The sequence below is a fragment of the Rhinolophus sinicus genome, linkage group LG01 (assembly GCF_036562045.2).
Source record: "Rhinolophus sinicus isolate RSC01 linkage group LG01, ASM3656204v1, whole genome shotgun sequence".
Lineage (NCBI taxonomy): Eukaryota > Metazoa > Chordata > Mammalia > Chiroptera > Rhinolophidae > Rhinolophus > Rhinolophus sinicus.
In genome coordinates, this window is record NC_133751.1 from 80,501,487 (window position 1) to 80,519,715 (window position 18,229).

The 18,229-nt window shown below is 42.0% G+C and overlaps 1 protein-coding gene across 2 annotated transcripts in view; it reads right to left on the reverse strand.

The window, feature by feature from the left end:
* Positions 1-17,938, reverse strand: part of ST3GAL6 (ST3 beta-galactoside alpha-2,3-sialyltransferase 6) — a 29,833-nt gene extending 11,895 nt beyond the window's left edge. The window contains exons 1-3 of one of the 2 annotated variants that reach the window (XR_012496624.1): positions 17,774-17,874; positions 14,572-14,675; positions 13,517-13,580 (exon numbers count right to left, since the gene is read on the reverse strand). Coding sequence is in view for 1 of the 2 variants with exons in the window: in XM_074333031.1 (XP_074189132.1) it covers positions 13,517-13,580; positions 14,572-14,675; positions 17,774-17,835 (230 nt within the window). In the remaining variant the exon portion in view is untranslated. Of the gene's footprint in view, positions 1-13,516; positions 13,581-14,571; positions 14,676-17,773 lie in introns of both variants that reach the window. The other variant, XM_074333031.1, reaches the window with a different exon arrangement.
* Between the last annotated feature and the right edge of the window lie 291 nt (positions 17,939-18,229).

Sequence of the window (18,229 nt, forward strand, 5' to 3'; positions counted from 1 at the left end):
ACACATTCCTATATGCATAAGTTTACCTTTTTTACCTAGAATTTGTTTAGTTCACCTATTTATTTGATCAAAGTTTTTAACACCTCAAACTTTTTAAGAATACTTTTTTACATGTGGTAATATGGGACTCTTGGCTCCCAAAATTAAAGAGTCATGTCTAAATCAGTGTCTACTTTGCTGCAAAAACAAGAATATCCAGAGTTTCACAGGGGGCAGGGACTGGGGGAAGGGGCTGGAGTGGGGGCATCGCCCGACAGACACTCAAGGATGTGCTCACAAACCTGTTATCACGGCTATGTCACAATGTGTTCTACGGATGTTTCTTTTTAAAATCTGCTTGTCTTCCTCTTCGCTGGGTGGGGGGAAGCTTTGTTCATATTGGGGAGTGGAGGGGGGCTGTAAATGATGTCCCGAGAAAGCTCTGCCTATCCCGCAGGGGGACAGTGGCTCAGCTGTCATTTCCCATTTGAAGAGAGAAGCCTTGCAACGCACCTTTGGGAAGATTTGCTACTGACCCTTGGCTGTGCACGCCTGTGCCACTGCTGAGTGCCACCTTCTCAGACACACCCAGTGGATCGTTTCCACTTATGCCACCAAGCAGCCCTAGACATGGGTGATCTCCACCCCTTCGGTGGGGTCTTTGTAGATTTCACAGCCACTTGGGACCCAAAGGGCTTTCAGACATCCCCCAGTTTCAGAGGACATCCTCTGAGCAAAGCCTGGTGAAAAGCATGACGTGTTAGAAAAATCTCTATGAAGCTGTAACTCATCAGTTCCTCAGCTAAGGGTGTAAGAATCCCACAGAAGGGGTTAGCAAGAGGCCTGAGCTCTGGGACCTGCCCTCAGAGCACCAGCAGGCAGGGAAGTCCCCCTTTCTTACTATAAACTTCTGAATTCTGCAAACCATGTTACACATATTCCAAAAACAAAACAAAGGAAAAATAGAAACTTAAAGCCTGAAAACAAACTAACAAAAATCTTAGCTATATATCAAGTTGGTACGATAATCAGAGAGAAAAGAACCTCCTTAGGTAACATTTGAACACAATTGGCCTGTATTTAGTAGGATAGGAACAAAAAGAACTGAAAAATCTTATATTTAATTCTGTACTTCTAGTATAGCATTTAATATTACAGCTGTTTTATGTATGTTGCAAGATAAATTTATGAAACAGTTTTCAGTGTAAAAGATGCAAACAAATAAAAACTATAATAAATTTTAATAGTAAATATCAATATAAACTCAGAACTTTAAAAGAAGAAAAAATAAAACGTTTGTCTTCAACTATGAAAGTAACATCTCTGGGAGCAAGTCTGACGGTGATCCTTATGCCAGGAAGGCCACTTCACCTAAGGTGCACCAGTCTGAGGCCAGGTGGCGTGGAGATGGGAACCCTGGGAAACATTCACAACACTTTCCTCTCCGGGAATGTTGCCATCAGCTGAACCAGACCCATCCTGTGCACGCTCTGTAGCAGGCGCAATTCCCACACACACCGCTGGCTTGACCCTTCCTTCCATAACTTCAGTGTCAGCTTAATGCACATTACAGGCTGAACTTGAAGCTGGCTCCATCACCCCAACGGAATGCTAAACAAGCTGGACACTGGGGAGGAAGTGGCTAGGAATGAACAGGATAGAAATAATAGCGAGCCGGGTTCATGTGAGGTAACCTGCATGAGGGTGGAGGATGGATATCTATAATTATGGTGGCTAGACTAACCCTCTCCTTGAATGAAGGCTGGAGGCCACTTCCCTGTCAAGGGAAAGGGCTCAGATGCCCTCGGGTCTACAGCATCCATCCCGGCTTGGGATCCCCAACCTGACCCCAGGCTGCCTAACTCCAACACCACCCAACTTGCGAGGGCAAGGCCAGGATCGCAGGCCACCACTGCAGCTGGTAGTCAGGTAGCAACCTGAGGGAAACAATCTTAGGCCATATCCCTTGGCCAATAAGAAACAGCAAGCAGTTAGAGCCATACTCACAGAAGAAATAACCTGGCCCAAGAAAAGTTCATAAAGTCACGCATGTGCATTAGTTAAAAGAGCCCTCCTGCAGTAAAAATTTCCTCATTATCATAATAAAAAACACACCTCACGGTGGAGATTTAAAATGCTAACGAGACATGACACACATGAAATAACAGGTAGGTACACTGCAGGTTCAGGGAAGGAGCCCCCTCGATATATTTTGGGGAGGAAAAAGGAAAGAGGAAGGGGCGACCCCTAACCCCAAGAGCCCATAACACCGCTGTGCCTGCAAGCCTCAGGGAGCCACGTCCATTCCCTTCCAGAGTGTGCACCCTTGGTGCATCATGCTTTCATTTTAATAAACCTTTCTCTCTGCAAACCTGTTCATCACACTCTTGATGTCCATCCTGAGAGGAGCAAGGACCCATGCACCGGTGACACTGCCACATCTAGGATTTTTATCCTGGGGTCTCAACAAAAGACGCCTGACGCACAAACCTAACTTCTGAAGTTGACACAAGTAAGAGGTTAACTCAGCTCAGTTCCAGGCACAGCCAGTTACATAATCACTGCTCAGCAATGAACTGCCGGGATGAACCTTTTAGTCTTCAGCGGGGTTCCTCCTCAGTGTTACCTGGATCAGGCTGGATTGCAGTTGGTCATCACGCACTAGGTCATGAGTGGCCAAAACAGCATAAGATGAGCTACCATCTGCTGTACTGATACGTCCCATCCCTGCTCCTCACTCAGACTCAAGGCCCTTGACCTTCTCTCACAGACCCTACCACGCCTTCCAGCCAAGAGAAAAGGGGGAGTCAAGGGCTGCAGGCAGGTCTCTTCCTCAGGAGCCCCAAGGATTAGCCACAGAGAGAGGGCCGTTCCTTGTATCCAGCCTCTCTAGCCTTCTCCTGCTTGTGGTCCCAGCAGGTTCAAGGACTTGGGAAAAATAGAAAACTTACAGATGCTGCCTCACTCAAAAGAACTCCGATTCTAAAGATGCTCTGCAGTTCAATAGTCACCATATTTTTTAGGAATTTCACTTTCTATTTTCTTCTCTGTCAGCTTTGTGGGAAGCAGATGGAAGGAGCGAAGGGCCTTCCTTTACCTTACGAAAAGTTTGCCAGTGCCTCTGAAAGGAAATCTTGCCAGTGGAATCTCACTTTTCCTCCATGTAAGGGATATTGCAAAGACCTACACATTTTCCTGAGGATCACACTAGAAACGGTTCGGGGAGTATCCCTAGGACTACTCTTTGGCAATAGCATCTTATCTACAGCTAGTGTTCACAGTGCCGCCATGACTCTGGGAAATAAGTAATGGTACGATACAGGGTCTGAACCACACCCCTCATAACTCACTGCTTCCCTTTCTCCCCAGCAGGTACCCACTTATTCACAGAGGAGTGATTCATCCTCTCCTTGGCGTCATCCTCCTGGTCTGGCTCCTGGCTTTCCCTGCTTCCTTAGGTGTGAAACAGTAACTCCAGTGTCCTTAGGGTGACTGTGTAACTTCATATTTAATTAACGCAGTGTTCATGCACAAATAGGTGCAGTGAACTGAGTCCCTAGAGGGCAAGAGTCACATCATTTATATTTCTGATCGTATCCTCCAATCCAAAACTTCCTGATTCCTGGGCTATGCATTTTAGAAATCAGTTTGGTTGTTCGATTAAGTACGGTGGTCATTTTCCTGCATTGTGTCTGGAGAAGCAAGTGTCTGTTCTTCCTTCCCCCACCCTGGAAACAGGGAGGGAAATGCACATGCGCCAAACTGCTCACCCAGAAAACAAAATCATTCCAGTATGCCTGAACCTGTTAATGGAAAATCTGGAAAGCTGCTGAAACCATAATGGTAAGAGATTACACTTCCCCCAGGTGAAAGGCATGTTTCTCATCAAATCAGGCAACCTCAGAAGAGTAACTACCTTATGCGGAGGGAAACATCAACACCACCAATACAAAGAAAGTAAACTTAAATCGCCCATTTCAAACGATCTATGATCTATCTTCTTTTCTGAATTCTTTCTGACATTCATTTTTCCACATCATTTCAGCCACATCATATGCATTAAAATACATCACTCCATCTTCAGTGTAACAATCTATGGCAGATCCCATCAGTCATATTCCCAACACCCATGACCCCTTGTGACTTGCTAGCGGAGCCCTGCTTTCATAAGTCTAACAATGGTGACCACATTCTTCTGCCAATAGTTGGTCTAGAGGTGGCCACGTGACCCATCCTTGAGCAGTAAGATATTAGGGAAGCCTATTAGATGTTCTAGAAAAGACTTTATGCCCAGCAAGAAAATGATTTGAGCAGAACACTTTCTTTTTATCCATCCCTTCCTTTCTGTTTGAATGTCCACATGTGCTGATATAAGGTTAGAGCAGCTGCAGTCATCTTGCAACTAATAGTTTCCTATGAGTTCTCTGTGGCAGAGAGAACCACAGAGAAGCTGCTCTGACATCACTGAGCCGCGAATTCAGTCTCATAACTAGAGCTACTCCATACAGATGTGCAGGCTGTCTACAGTTCAACTACAGTTTGTACCATTCAGGTAACCACATGTGTGAACTGGTACTCCCTGGAGTTGTGCAACCCAGTCTGTGTAGCCATGCACAGCCCACCCTGCAAGCTGGAACCACAAACCTGCAGACCTGCAGCTCACAGGAAGCCACATACCTATGAGCTATGGGAGATAAAGGTCTACTTTGTTTAAATCACTTTTAGTTAGAACGATTGTTGCTTGCAGCCCGAAGATTCTAAAACACTGTGCAATGGACGGAGGGTGGAGACCTGACTGCTCGTTCTGGCTCCCCCTTTCAGCACCTCTGGGACCCTGGCCTAGGGATCTAATCTCTCAGACCTCAGTTTGTCCTTTTGTGAAGGTGAGGGGATCACAGAGGTCCTGAATGTTGTTATTCTGTGCTGCATGGGACCATTTCCTCCAGCGAGTACCACGGTTTCTGTAGCTCTACCCAACATCATAGCTGCTATAAATCACTTAGAGCTGCCCCTGCCTCTTCACCACACATGACTCACTCTGTTGCTATAGAATCACAACTTCCCCTCACCCGCAAGTTCTCCTCCTGCCTGAAAATCCTGCCGTGAGAAAGAGCTCTGCAAATCAGCACGATGTCCAGAGTAGTGACACAGACGTTGACATCCCTAATAGAGCTCAGGCTTTTTAATAAATACACTGCTAGCGCCTAAACCTTTTTCTTCTTTTTACTTTACCGAAGACTGTGCTCCCACCCTGGCTGGTTGCTCATCTACCCCAGCTCTGCTGATGCCAACATAATGGATTCCGCCTGGGTGAGCAACTAGGCAGTTTTCACAATTCCCCACACCTTCAGCAGGCAACTGACTTAGCACAGGTGCTTCTATTAGTTACGCTGTTTGTGTCTAGTTACTCTATAACCAGCTATACAGGACCCAGGCATTCTTCACAGAATCTGGCCTGTGATGTTGGCGGTTGGCGAGCTGGTTCGTGTTGTCGAAGTGGGAGCTGAGATTTTGTAATTCAGGGTTCCTGCTACACTGGATGTGCTCCCACTGAGGAAAGCGCAGCAATCCCCAGCTGGGGCTCAGGACCTACACGATAACCCGGAGCAGTCAAGCCTGGCAACCTGGGCACATTCTAAGAACTGCTTTTCTGTGATGCAGTTCCCTTACAGTATCCTCAGTCGTTAGTGATGGGTGTAAAACATGGCCACCTGGTATGAGCTGTGCTTTGGAGAAGAAAGAGTGGAACCCGAGTCCTGAGAAATCCACAGCAGCAGCATAGATGAAATGACAAGAGAACTAGAGTTGTGTCACTCCAAACGGTTTGTTCTCGGCATGGCCTCACAGTGCCCTCCAAACCAAGTACCACAGAAGCTAGAAAGGAAACTAGAGGTTTCCTTTAGGAGGTTTCCTAAGGAAACCACCCTCCTCTTTTTTAAAAAATTTCTTTTTTAATTGAAGTATAATTCACGTGCCATAAAATTCACCATTATAAATAATAGAATTGAGTGGATTTTAGCATAGTCACAAAACTGTGCAACAAATCACCGCTATCGAATTCAGAGCATTTCAACACTCCACAAACACACCCTATAGTTAGTAGCAGGCACTCCCCTCTTTCCCCTCAGCCCATTCTCGGGAATCTCCTTTCTATCTCTACAGATTTGTCTATTCTGGCTATCTCATATAAATGGAATCATACATTACGTGGTCTTTTGTGACTGGCTTCTTTCATATAGCATAATGTTTTCAAGGTTTATCCGTGTTGTAACGTACATTAATACTTCGTTTCTTTTTATGACTGAATAATATTGCATTGTTTGGATATACATTGAATTTATCCAGCACTTGTTAGACATTTAGGTTGTTTCCATTTTGGGACTATTATGAATAATTCTGTTATGTATGAATATTCATGTATAAGTTTTGTGTGGTCATATGTTTTCAACTTAAACTTTCTATTTTCAAATAATTCTGCACTCACAGGAAGTTGCAAAATAGTACTGAGAAGTCCTGTGTACCCTTGATCCAGTTTCCCTGGTTACATTGACTTAACTATTAACTATTAAAATTGACATTGGTATAATGCACATATGGTTCCACCCCCTCTTTTACATGACACCAAGATTCGGAAACTCAAAAACTTGCCCAAGGTCACAGAGCAGTTAGGGCTTTTTTCACAAGTGCTGGACCCACCTATTTAAATAGCCCATGCTCACCTACCTCCTCAGCCTTTCCTCCACCAAAAAAGACCACCTGTTTTTCAAGCTACCCTGTTCTAGCAAGTTTGTTACTACTCCTCTACTGCCAACGCCTTGGTCTGACAGCCAGTCTGAGTATTTCCATAAAAGGAAGAACATGAAAAGAAAAAAACAAAGATACAAAGAGGAAAAGAATTCCTCTAATAATTGTTTAAAAACCATTTTTTTTTAACAAGCTAGAGACGGTGGTAGTATAACATTGTGAATGTACAAAATGCCACTGAATTGTTCACTTTAAAATGGTTCGTCTTACATTACATGAATTTCACCTGAATTAAAAAAGAAAATGGTTTCTCAACATTTCTTTGAGACTTTTTCTACTTCCCATACTTAGGATCAGCCGGCTCAGAGGCAGAATCAGAAAGAAGGCCAGCGGACACATTTACTATGCATCATCCTCTGGGTGAGAGTTGAGGAAAGAAAGTGTTTTTCTGTAGTATCTGTTCAGAGAAGATTCCATTGGGATCATGTATCTTTAAAAGGAAAAAAAAAAAAACCTATTTAACGTATATGTGTTTTCGATGAACTTACAAAGGTATCCTGGAAATATTTTAGTTTAACCCTGTGAAAGTACTAAAGATCATCTGGTTAAAAAGTGGTTTGAGGTTAAGGATAAAAGTATAAACTACATTAAATAATTGGGGGGGGGTACTTATAGCCCTGGAAATCCTATAGATCATAACCAAAAGAATTCACAATTCCAGAATTCTCTTCCCCTTACCTCTTTAGATGATGCTATTTAAGAGATTCAGTTGTGCAGTCTTTCCTTTCTTTTCTCTGCTTGCTGAAATGTGAAGGAGGGAACTTGAGAACAGTGGAAATCTGTAGGCCTCGTAACTCTGGCTTCTGCATAACCTCTCTGTACCTTAGTTTTCTCTTCTCTAAAATAAGGAGATTGGACTAGGTGATCTCCATTCTTCCTGCCTCTGACCAGCTCTATGTCTTCATCACTTTGCTTTGGGGTCTGACAACACAAGCACAGGTTAGCTTAAGTAATTAAAACTTTTTAAGGGCTGGCCCGGTGGCTCAGGCGGTTGGAGCTCCGTGCTCCTAATGCCAAAGGCTGCCGGTTCGATTCCCACATGAGCCAGTGGGCTCTTAACCACAAGGTTGCCGGTTCAACTCCCGCAAGGCTCCGCTCCCTGCAACTAAGATTGAACACGGCATCTTGAGCTGAGCTGAGCTGCCGCTGAGCTCCCAGATGGCTCAGTTGGTTGGAGCACGTCCTCTCAACCACAAGGTTGCTGGTTCGACTCCCACAAGGGATGGTGGGCTGCGACCCGTGCAACTAGCAACAGCAACTGGACCTGGAGCTGAATTGCACCCTCCACAACTAAGATTGAAAGGACAACAACTTGACTTGGAAAAAGTCCTGGAAGTACACACTGTTCCCCAATAAAGTCCTGTTCCCTTTCCCCAATTAAAAAAAGAATTAGGGAACAATTCAGGAGCCTCAATATTTACCCTACTCTACACTGCTGGGCCATTGTTCAGGAGTGAAACACAAAAAGAATATAAAGGAAAAGCCCAAGATTACACCCTCTGTTAAAAACACATACCAAAAAGATAAATAAATAAAATAAAATAATACAATGGGAAATGCACATGTCCTAATGTACGGTATCATTTTTTCACAGAGAACAGACAGAACTCCTGCCACAAAATCAGAGGGACAGGCAATTTTCTATAATGTGAATGTTTTTCTAATAGATATGATTACAAGAATGGAGGCAAATTATTATAATTATTACCAGGTGACCAAAAACTTTGAAAAAGAACAGATGTGGGTTGTTGGGGTTTTGCTTGTCTGTTTGTTTGTTTGTTTATTTTGGAGAGGAAGTAGGTAGAGCCAAGAACAAGCATGGAATTGTTACAACTCCAGGGCTCTTTCACATAGAGTGTTACAGCTAAACACATACACTCCTGTTCCCTTCCCTCTTAATTTCTGGCCCAAATTTTTCACGGTATTAACTTTAGAAAAAGGCTCTCTCTGCCTCAGAGTTACTTTACTAACATTACCTTACAAATGTGGCATAAATAAACCTCCATAAGAAATGCTGCTTCAAAATGATTTACAACAGCAATAGCTTGCACAGGGTATCAAGTCTCCAAGAGAGAGATCACAGTTGGCTGCTTCAAGCACCCAGCTAGGTTGCTGTCGAGTGACATGGTAACTAGCTTCAGGATCTTGACTGTTACCAGGCACAGAAACAGGTGGGCACCAGGAGAATGGTGGAGAATACTGATGAGGACTGCTAGTTGTCCCTCAGTGATCATGCTTCCTTTGTCCATTAAAATAGGACTCGTGTTTTTTTCAAAGATGAGCACACAGCCGCATGGAATAAGGCTACACTTTCCAACCCACTTTACAGCCAGGTGTGGCCTTCTGATTATATTCCTAGCCAACAGTGTCAGGACAGACAGAAAGAATGGGGCCTCCAGGAGGGAGAGGCAGGGAAGGAGGAGGCAAGGGGAGACAAAGGAAACAGGAGATGAGATCATCATCCTGAAGAAAAAATTTAGCTACCAGACCAGCCAGAACTAGATTTCGGTGGCTGAGAGCAGACCCAGGACTCCATCTTGCCTCTCAAGGTGAACTGTAGCTAATTATACTAGATTATAATATTATTAGCATTGCTATTAGGGAAAATCTACACCCCCTGTGCCACTATGATAGTTCTGGTAAAAGCCAAATAAGGACAAAAATCCCTCCTCACAATGGGAAGGAGTGGTCAGCGTGGACCTGCCTAGGAATGCCTATAACAGCAGCCCTAAGTCTTAAATATTTTGCACCTTCATTTTAGAAATAATAAATTCCTAAGCCTCTTTGTTCTTCGGAGCAGTTGCTCTTCTCACCTCCCTTCTTGAGAGTGTACTGTCCTTCTCTACTAAATGCACCACTTGCTTGGCTTATTTGGTGCACCCTTGAACTTTTTCCTGCCACAACACCAAGAACCCATTTTTTGGCAACAACAGGATATAATCAGAGGTTGCTAACAAATGTTTAACAACCAGTTCTCTTTGGGAGGTAGGAGGGTGATGAGGGAAGCTCTGGTTTGTAGTGTTTGCCAATTTCCATGGTGTAAATCATCCCACCAAGGGTAATTTCAAGCTTCCACCCTGATGGCACTAAACACGGAGTTCGGAAGAGCTACAGCTCTGACAAGTTGGTACCAACTGGCTCAAGCACATCACTGAATGTTATATCAGGAAATGTCTTGAAAGAGGGAGGCAAGTCTTAATAGATGGGGACGTGCCCTTCCCCCACTCTCCTCCCTGTTGTCAGACTGTAGAAGTGATTGGTCCAACCATCAGAGTGGACCATAAGGAGGAAGCTGTGTATGTAGGAATGGCAGAGTCACAATAGAGAAGCCTTTGTCCCTGGTGCTCACAGCTGCTGGGCTGGCCCTGGAATGATCTCACCTGCAGACTTCATGTACATGACAACCGTGAGAAAAACTTCTACCTGTTAAATGCAACCAATATTTGGAGTGTTGCCATTCACAGTGGAATCTACCCAACTGAAGGCATCATGCATGCTGAATAAGATAACTAAACAAAACTAGAATTACACCTAGTAGGCTCATAAAGGATTAAGATTTGACAGAACAACAACAGAAAATGTCATTCTGGAAGGAAAAAAGAGGACAGAGGGAGAATAAAATATTGGTGAAGACAGCAGCCAAAAGAAAAAGGGACATGAAAGGGCGGAGCTCACGTCTCATCACCTCAGCCCCTCCTCTCTAACCTACGGACCCACAACAAAGAGTGAGCCAGCCTATGACAACAAGGCTGCCGCTCGTACGTGGGGCCAGCTTCCACATCCACAGTGGGGCCTCGGGGACGACTCTTGCACTAAGGGCAATCCAAATCCTCTGCCTGAGAAAGGACTGTTTTCAGACCTGTTTCTTCTAGAGCATTTTTCCCAGGCCGAGAGGAAAAATGGGAGAGGTAGACGGTCGCTCGGGAGACAATCTGCGTTGGCTTAGGGTTAGCAATAAGGCAGGTTAGTATATCTGCCTTTCTTTTTTTTTTTTTTTTTTTTTTTTTGCCTTTCTTGAATATATTTAAAATGCTTGTTCAGGCATAGGCTGGCCTGTTGTTGTCTTTGTGTTGTGCAGTGGGTTCCAGACAAATGTAGAATGACCTACTTAAAATATAGGTAAAATTTATTACATGTGAACCCCTCCCAAAGGTTAATATGCAAAGAGAAGATAATAGTGTCACAGTACATTCTTATTGTGAATGAAAAAGGAGTGAGCAGTAAACCTAACATGCTCAGGAGGGCCACATGGCGGGCCTGACAAGCTCAGTAGCCAAAAGAACGACACCGCATGGTCTGATCACAAATTGCTAATTGGGCAGGTCATAGCGGGTAGTCCCGTCCCAGGCCTATAACTTCCTTAGCAAAGGTCAGTCTTTACCTGAAGTTAGATTTGTCCATTTTTCTTATGCATCTAAGATAACATACCTTTGAAATGTCAGAATTATTTTCTTTCCTACCCCTCAAAGGCACAACTGCTGGCACCAGAGCACGAGACCTTAGAGCACGAGACCATAGAACCCCTAGTTATCTTGCTCCCTGAATACCATCTCTATGTGCTGTAAAGTGTTAGTCATTAACTGTCCTGTACCCACCAACGTAAAAGAAGTGTGTTCTCCATTTTGCCTTTTATCCCCTTCTAGAGATTTCCCCAATTTGATTTCTCCCACCTCAATCTACCACCAGTGGATTTCCTGCACGTTCCTACATCTCCTCCCTTAATTCTAACATATAAAATAAGCTGCAAAACTGCCATTGTCTGAAGCATTTGAAATCTTGCTCCTGCCATATGTCGTCAGTTTGTTTCAAATAAACCCATAAAAAGTCTCCACGGGTTTGGACGTTTCTTATGTCAACATTATCTACTTTCAAAATACTCTTTGTGAAGTCTCTAGGAAACAGGTTTGCACACGTCAAATAAGCAGTTCAGCACTGCTGACTGAGTAGCTGAGTGCATCACCCTGCTCACTGCCTGCAATCCTACAAGGATGTCTTCCATTCTCTCTACACCTGAATAGTCTCTGGCTGCACATTAACTCTACCTCTGTCTCTTAAGAACTTCAGACTAAAGGACTCTTGTGCAATCAGCATGATTTTCAATCTCTCCTCACCACCCACACCCACTTCCCTCCCAATAGGGGAGATGCTAAGAACATGACATGGGTTGACGGGGGATGGGAGGAGGGAGCCCTCTCAGTGACAAAGGGGGAAGGGCAGGAACAGCAAGACCAAGTCAGCAAAGAGGAAAGAGTCTGGCCCAGGCACACACAGATAATGAACACTTGTGCCAAAAGAGGTTCTGAAAGCAACTAAATAAAGCACAGTCTAGTTCTAAAGATAAAAAACAAGCAAAAGCAAAACCTCCAGCCACGTACCCTCAAGAATCCTGACAGCAGCTCACATTTACAGAGCCAAGGATCTTTTCAAATATTTGCAGATACGTGCTACAAATATTTAAGGCATAACCATTGTCACTCTTAAGTCAGACATGCAGGCACTAGAGAAATCTATCTAGCTTCACCTCCTGGCTCTAGCACAGACCAGCTGTAACAAACTATATATGTTTGCCCAGTCTCTGTTTCGCCATTCAAAAAAAGGGATATCATCGAGTATACTTTGCAGGTTGGTTGTAAAAATTAGAAAGAATTAACATAGAGCACAGATGCCAAAGGTCTACACAGAACAATAGTCTATAAATGAGAGCTACATAAATTTTAGAAAACAATATATATGGTTGTTGTTGATATGCAATCAAAAATTGAAATTGAGATAAGGTTGATGGCATAGTTTTAAACTAAAACAAGTACAAATTGTAATGAATCAACATATATTACATAATCCACACTTCAATAATCTGGGCCCCTGACAGAGAGAAGTGAGATAAACTCAAACAAAATCTAGCATTGTTCCCCGCATTCTGTTCTGGAAACTCTAGCTTCATTTTCAAACCTCTGCCCACTAGCCCATTTCCGCACCCACCAAATAGCACCTCTGTTCTCTTGAATAAGAAGGCAAATTCTGTATTTTTCTTTACAGTGGAGGCCTGACATCGACTGACTACCCCTATCATCCCACTGGACCACTGGACCACTGGCCAAATTCTGAAGTGTAACGTAAAAGGGTGTGAAATCAGTCTACCTCGGTAAAATAAATCTACTTGCAAAGAAGTCGATCTTTGGCAATTCAGTTCCTAGGGGGTTTAACCTGACACCAAAACTTTCTAAAAGCTAAATTACCTTTTGTTGTCAGAAAACTATATATCTAAGTAAGCTGTTTGCTTCCCTCAAATATAAAAGTAACAGGAGGACAGGTACTTCTGAAATCCAATATTCAAGTGAAACAGAAAGGATCCTCACGAGCAGTTTAGAAGATGTGTGGGAAGTGCAGGAAACAGCCCAGGGAGGGAGCCTGTGAGCTGATTAACAGGGGTGTGACTTAATTCTGTAGTAACAACAACTTGAAAAGATGAATATGGGTTAAAAACAGCCTGACTTTGCATAAGTATTACTCGTCATAAGACTCCCTGCAAACTCTTGAGCCAACCACTTATGCAGCTTCTAAATTAATTTCGTAGTTTGTCTATTTCAAATGTCAGAGAAATAACTACTAGATGTTTTAGTTATGCACAAACACTATGGAATTTTCCTGAGTGACTAATTTTACATCGGGGTGCATGTTTTGAACCACGTTAGCTAAAACTGAAAGTTAAACAGAAGCAAGGAAATAAACTCACTTGTCAAACTCATCAAATAGGTCACAGCTCTGCAGTTTTGAAAGAGCAAGTCGAAAATAGTCCGCTGGAAAACAAATGGAGTATTGTGAATAAAAGGAATCATGGTTTCTTAGGTACATAGTAAGCCACCTTACCCCCATCCTCCCCCAAACCCATTTCCAACTAGTATGGCCACATTTGATTTCTTCTGTGGTGAAAATTCATGACACCACTGCAATTAGCCAGCACTACTTAATAGGCACACTCAAAATGGTAAACGCTCTAAGGACACATTCCAAAAACTCCAGAAAAATAAGAGGCTTAATCTGAAAACAATCATAAAAAAGTGACCCCAAAATTAGCAATATCAGAGTATTCTGAAACTGACATCAGTGTAGAAATCAATTATTCAGAGAGCATAACCTTATTGAATTATCAAATTCTCTGCAATATATTTTTAAAACACACAGAGACACACACACAATCAATTAAATAAGCAAAATCTAAGTTCATAAAATGGTAGGCTTGTCACCTCCTGAGCTTTTAGAATCTCTCAAAAATTGAGAACGTAAAGCTGTGTAAGGTCAATCAGTTGTCAAGCAGAGGAAAAAGTGTTTCATCATTAGTATATGGAATAATTCTAAGTTCAGCAAAACTAAAATATCCATTGATTAAACTTTTAAAATTGGTCAAGGAGCTAGAACTTGCTGATGAAATAAAATAAAACTCACAAGTGAAGAGATGAAATGGGAGATTGGAAGGAAGGCAACCTACAGGGTTATCCTGCTAATTCTGAATTGAAATAAGGCAAGGCATTAGAACTCATTAATAATATGGTGGCAAAACTAAAGTAAAAAGCAATGTCTCGAAAACAACAAAGAATCTACCATTTTTATTCACTGCCTCGAAAGGAGTTATGTACTAAAATCAATTCCCTTCAACCCATCCTAAAGGCATATTCTTTAAGAATCACTTATAAAGCAGAATGATTAAAAGGCCTTAAAATTATATAAACATACGGTTCACATCAAACACACTCATGTTTAATAGAGCAGGGCAAGAATAACATTACTGACCTGATGTTCTTGTCCCATAGGGCAAATCAAACTTGTCATTATCATAAAAGGAAGCAACCTTTTTAAAATCAGCTGCACAAAGAAAAGGGTGAACCTGTTGAAATCTGGAAGAAAAGGATAAAAAAAAATGTGTTTCCCAAATGCCTACAACACTTGCAGGCTTTTAAAGTCACAATTGAAACTGACTGTAGCATATCATTCATACTGTTATGTTGACTATATGAATGTATAAGTATTTAAAAATTCTTTAAAATCATCTTAAACAGTATTTAAATATTACATAGAATAGAATATGCAATGGAACTATAAACCAGAACAGAAACACTTTCCAGGTAGTGGAACCAAAACTATGTAACAATTTTGGGGAGAGGGGCTGAGAGAACAAAATTTAAAAACAAGCCAACAACAAGTGATAAAATGCTGGCCATATACAGGAAAAAACAAAGGAAGAGGGGGAAATAAAAGTATTGATGCTAAGCCACTCCTAAATGAAAAGATGACTATGTATGAAGTTGTCAGCTGTAAAAATAAAAAGTACATTAAAATTAGATGTAGCTAGAACCCTAGTGTCATTAAATTAAGATTTCCTCAAGAACAGAACCACGGGCATTTATCTTCCTACTGCCTGCTCTGTCCTGAAGGTACCCCCCACCCCCACCCCTGCAGGTACTCTATCAGACGAGAGAGAAAGTTTGATGGGGGTAGGGTGTGCCTCCGGTTCTTCTCCATTTTAGTGCCTGGCACAGAGTAGGCAGGCAACATGTGTTTAAATGATTGAATGAATTTCAACTGCAAATTAATTCTTTATGCAACCCTTATGAAATAGAAAAATATAAAATGTTTTTTCATTAAAGAGAAGGATCGGGTAAAGCTCATATTAAAATATTATTTTTATCTACCAGGACTGGATGCTACAGAGCAAATTAAGCTAATCTTTAACCCAAACCCCACATAGGGCCCCATCTTTCTGGCCTTATCAGTTTTGCCTTTTCCTTAGTCTGAAAACTGCGGAGTGTCCCTGAGGTTTCAGAGGCTGCATGACAGAATGGAAATAAACAGCAGTAGAGTAAGCGTGCGCTAGCTTCAGTTGTATCCTGACTTTGCCACTCAGGAGCCAGGGCAAGGAGCCAGGACTTAACCCGTGGGCAAGTCACAGGAGCTTAAGCTCGTCAGAGCTGAGCTAAAAACTTACACATATTCAGACTAAGGAAACAGGTGAGGGACCAGCACTTCCTGCTTGAGACGTGTTTCCCAGATATAGTTGTTACAGTGATAGCAGCCTCAGGAATCCAGTCAATTTTGAAAGGTCATTTGTATGTTAGGGTTGATGCCCAAGTTCAGAAACTGCTCTGGGAAGAGGAAGTGTCCGGTCACCTGAATTAAGATTGAGAGAAGACTCAAGATCTTCCCATCTTCCTTGGGAAGGTGAACCATAGATGACTTTGCACTAGGAGGGAAAGACAATAAAGGACTCTGTGCATTGGAGATGGTGGGGGTGATGACAGTGACCAATCACTAATGTCTATTGCCAGTCCAACCTTGTGCTAGATGACTTACATTTTATTCCTAAATGAAATAATTCTTTAGCACCATGTCTCACACACAGTAGGGGCTCAATAAGTACCAGTCTTGTATATGACATTGTATTCTATTGCCATGTATTATATTACATTATAATGTATTACATCACATTTCTGCTGTTGTTACACCTACAAAAGCCTGGAAAGGCAGGTAAAGTCTGTTAATCAATTTAGACAAAGCAACTGAAGCTATGAGAAGTGAAGTAAGTATTCAGTATTACGTATGTGAGGTCACTAACACTTACCTGAAACCCACACTGAAGTTTTACTCTAAGGAAAGGTGTCCTCTTTACAGGACTGCAGGTAACACCCCCAAGTTTCCCAGGAGAGCATCTTCTGATTGTTACTGGCAGAAAAGATAGCTCTGCCCCGAGAGAATACTATTCACATGATAAATGTGAATCTACCTGTCACGTAAATTTCTATACCTGCTGAGCAATGTTGCATAACTACTTTAACCCTTTTGGGTTTTCACAAAAGGAAATACCTTTTTTCACTAAAGTTGAAAAGTACCCTGATTCTAGAGTAGCATTTTAAGCCTGCAGTCTGCAACCCATAGTTGGTTCATGAAATCAATTTTGTGAGTCGTGATCAGCCTATTTTTAGAAAGTAAATAGAACACAATACAGGTCATATGAAGTAAAAAGCGTAAAAATTCTTTATTTTCTTACTATAAATATGTATGCATACTAAGTTACAAAGTTAAATGTATTTCTCACTATAGGCCATGGTCAAAAAGTATAAAATCACTCTTCCAGTTTTGCAGTGGCCCTAACTGGGCACACACCCCCATGGATAGACTACAAATAGTCATGGCTCACCTATAAACATATGCAGAAGTATTTTATATTGGTTGTTTAAGAGGATCTGTAGCCCTCAAAAGCTAAAGAACCAGTAATCGAAAGGTGTGGTAATATAGTAGAAGAAAATAAGAATGTGTGAATTTTTTATCCTTAATGGATAAAATGCTGAAAAACTTGTACATGTTTTACACAATTAAACATGCCCAGACCAGACTGTCATTTACTTTTATTTATCTAGAATCATTTTGACCAGCAAACTATCAAAGTTGAGGTGACAGAGGTAAAAGTGTATATATATGGAAGGAAGAGTAAATTCCCTAACGGTCCGGACAATAATAAACAATCATTTATTATTTATTATAAACAACCATAATAAACAATCATTATATGTAGATGACTATGTAGTTCATTAAAATTCAGGGAATTTTTCTAACTGTAAAGTTTAACTTAGAGGCAAGGGAGAAGAAGTCACAAAATAATAGGGATGGAAAATAAAATGGGAACACAAGGTGGGGGGAAAAAAAACCCTGAAAAACAGTTTACTTTTTATGTTCAAACACAAACAGACCTCTCTAATCTCACCTGTGTGAAAAGAACACTAGTCTGATTGAGTTCTTCAATGTCTTTTCCTAAAAATATATGCAGAGCTCTGATTACCAGCACAAAAAGAAACATGATATTTAAGCTCTTCCTTAAATATAAGGAGTCCACTTTCTACTGCTAAGATTTGTATGGGAAAAAAAAAGTAAACAAGTGTGGAAAATGATCACAAACACATTCTGAACGTTTTGTGTGCCACAGTTTCTTTTATGTTTTTACCTCAGGAGAGAAGCAAAAGCGGGCTTTGATAAACAAGTCTGGATCTTATGTCTCCGTTTCATTTCCACAGGTGGCACCCTATGAGACAAAAATAGTGTCAGTCAGAAAGTAGAACCAGGCAGCCAGCCCAAAGGGAAGCAAATGCCCTGGGAACCCACTCGGTGCCACCACTGACAAGCCTCTTACACAGGAAATAAAAATGCTCACAGCAGGCCCTGCAGTGTGACAGAATCTTCTCCAAGTCCTGCGCACATGTGAGGATTCGTGCATGCAAGGCAAGAGAGATGGAAAGGGCTGAGGTGATGAGCGAGCCGCAAGTGATTCAAAGAGCAGTGAATCAAAGAGCAGTGAATCAAAGAGCAGTGAATCAAAGAGCAGTGAATCAAAGAGCAGTGAATCAAAGGGCAGTGAAAGGACCCTCAAAGAAGGGCTCAGATTACCGCACTGTGGAAGCCA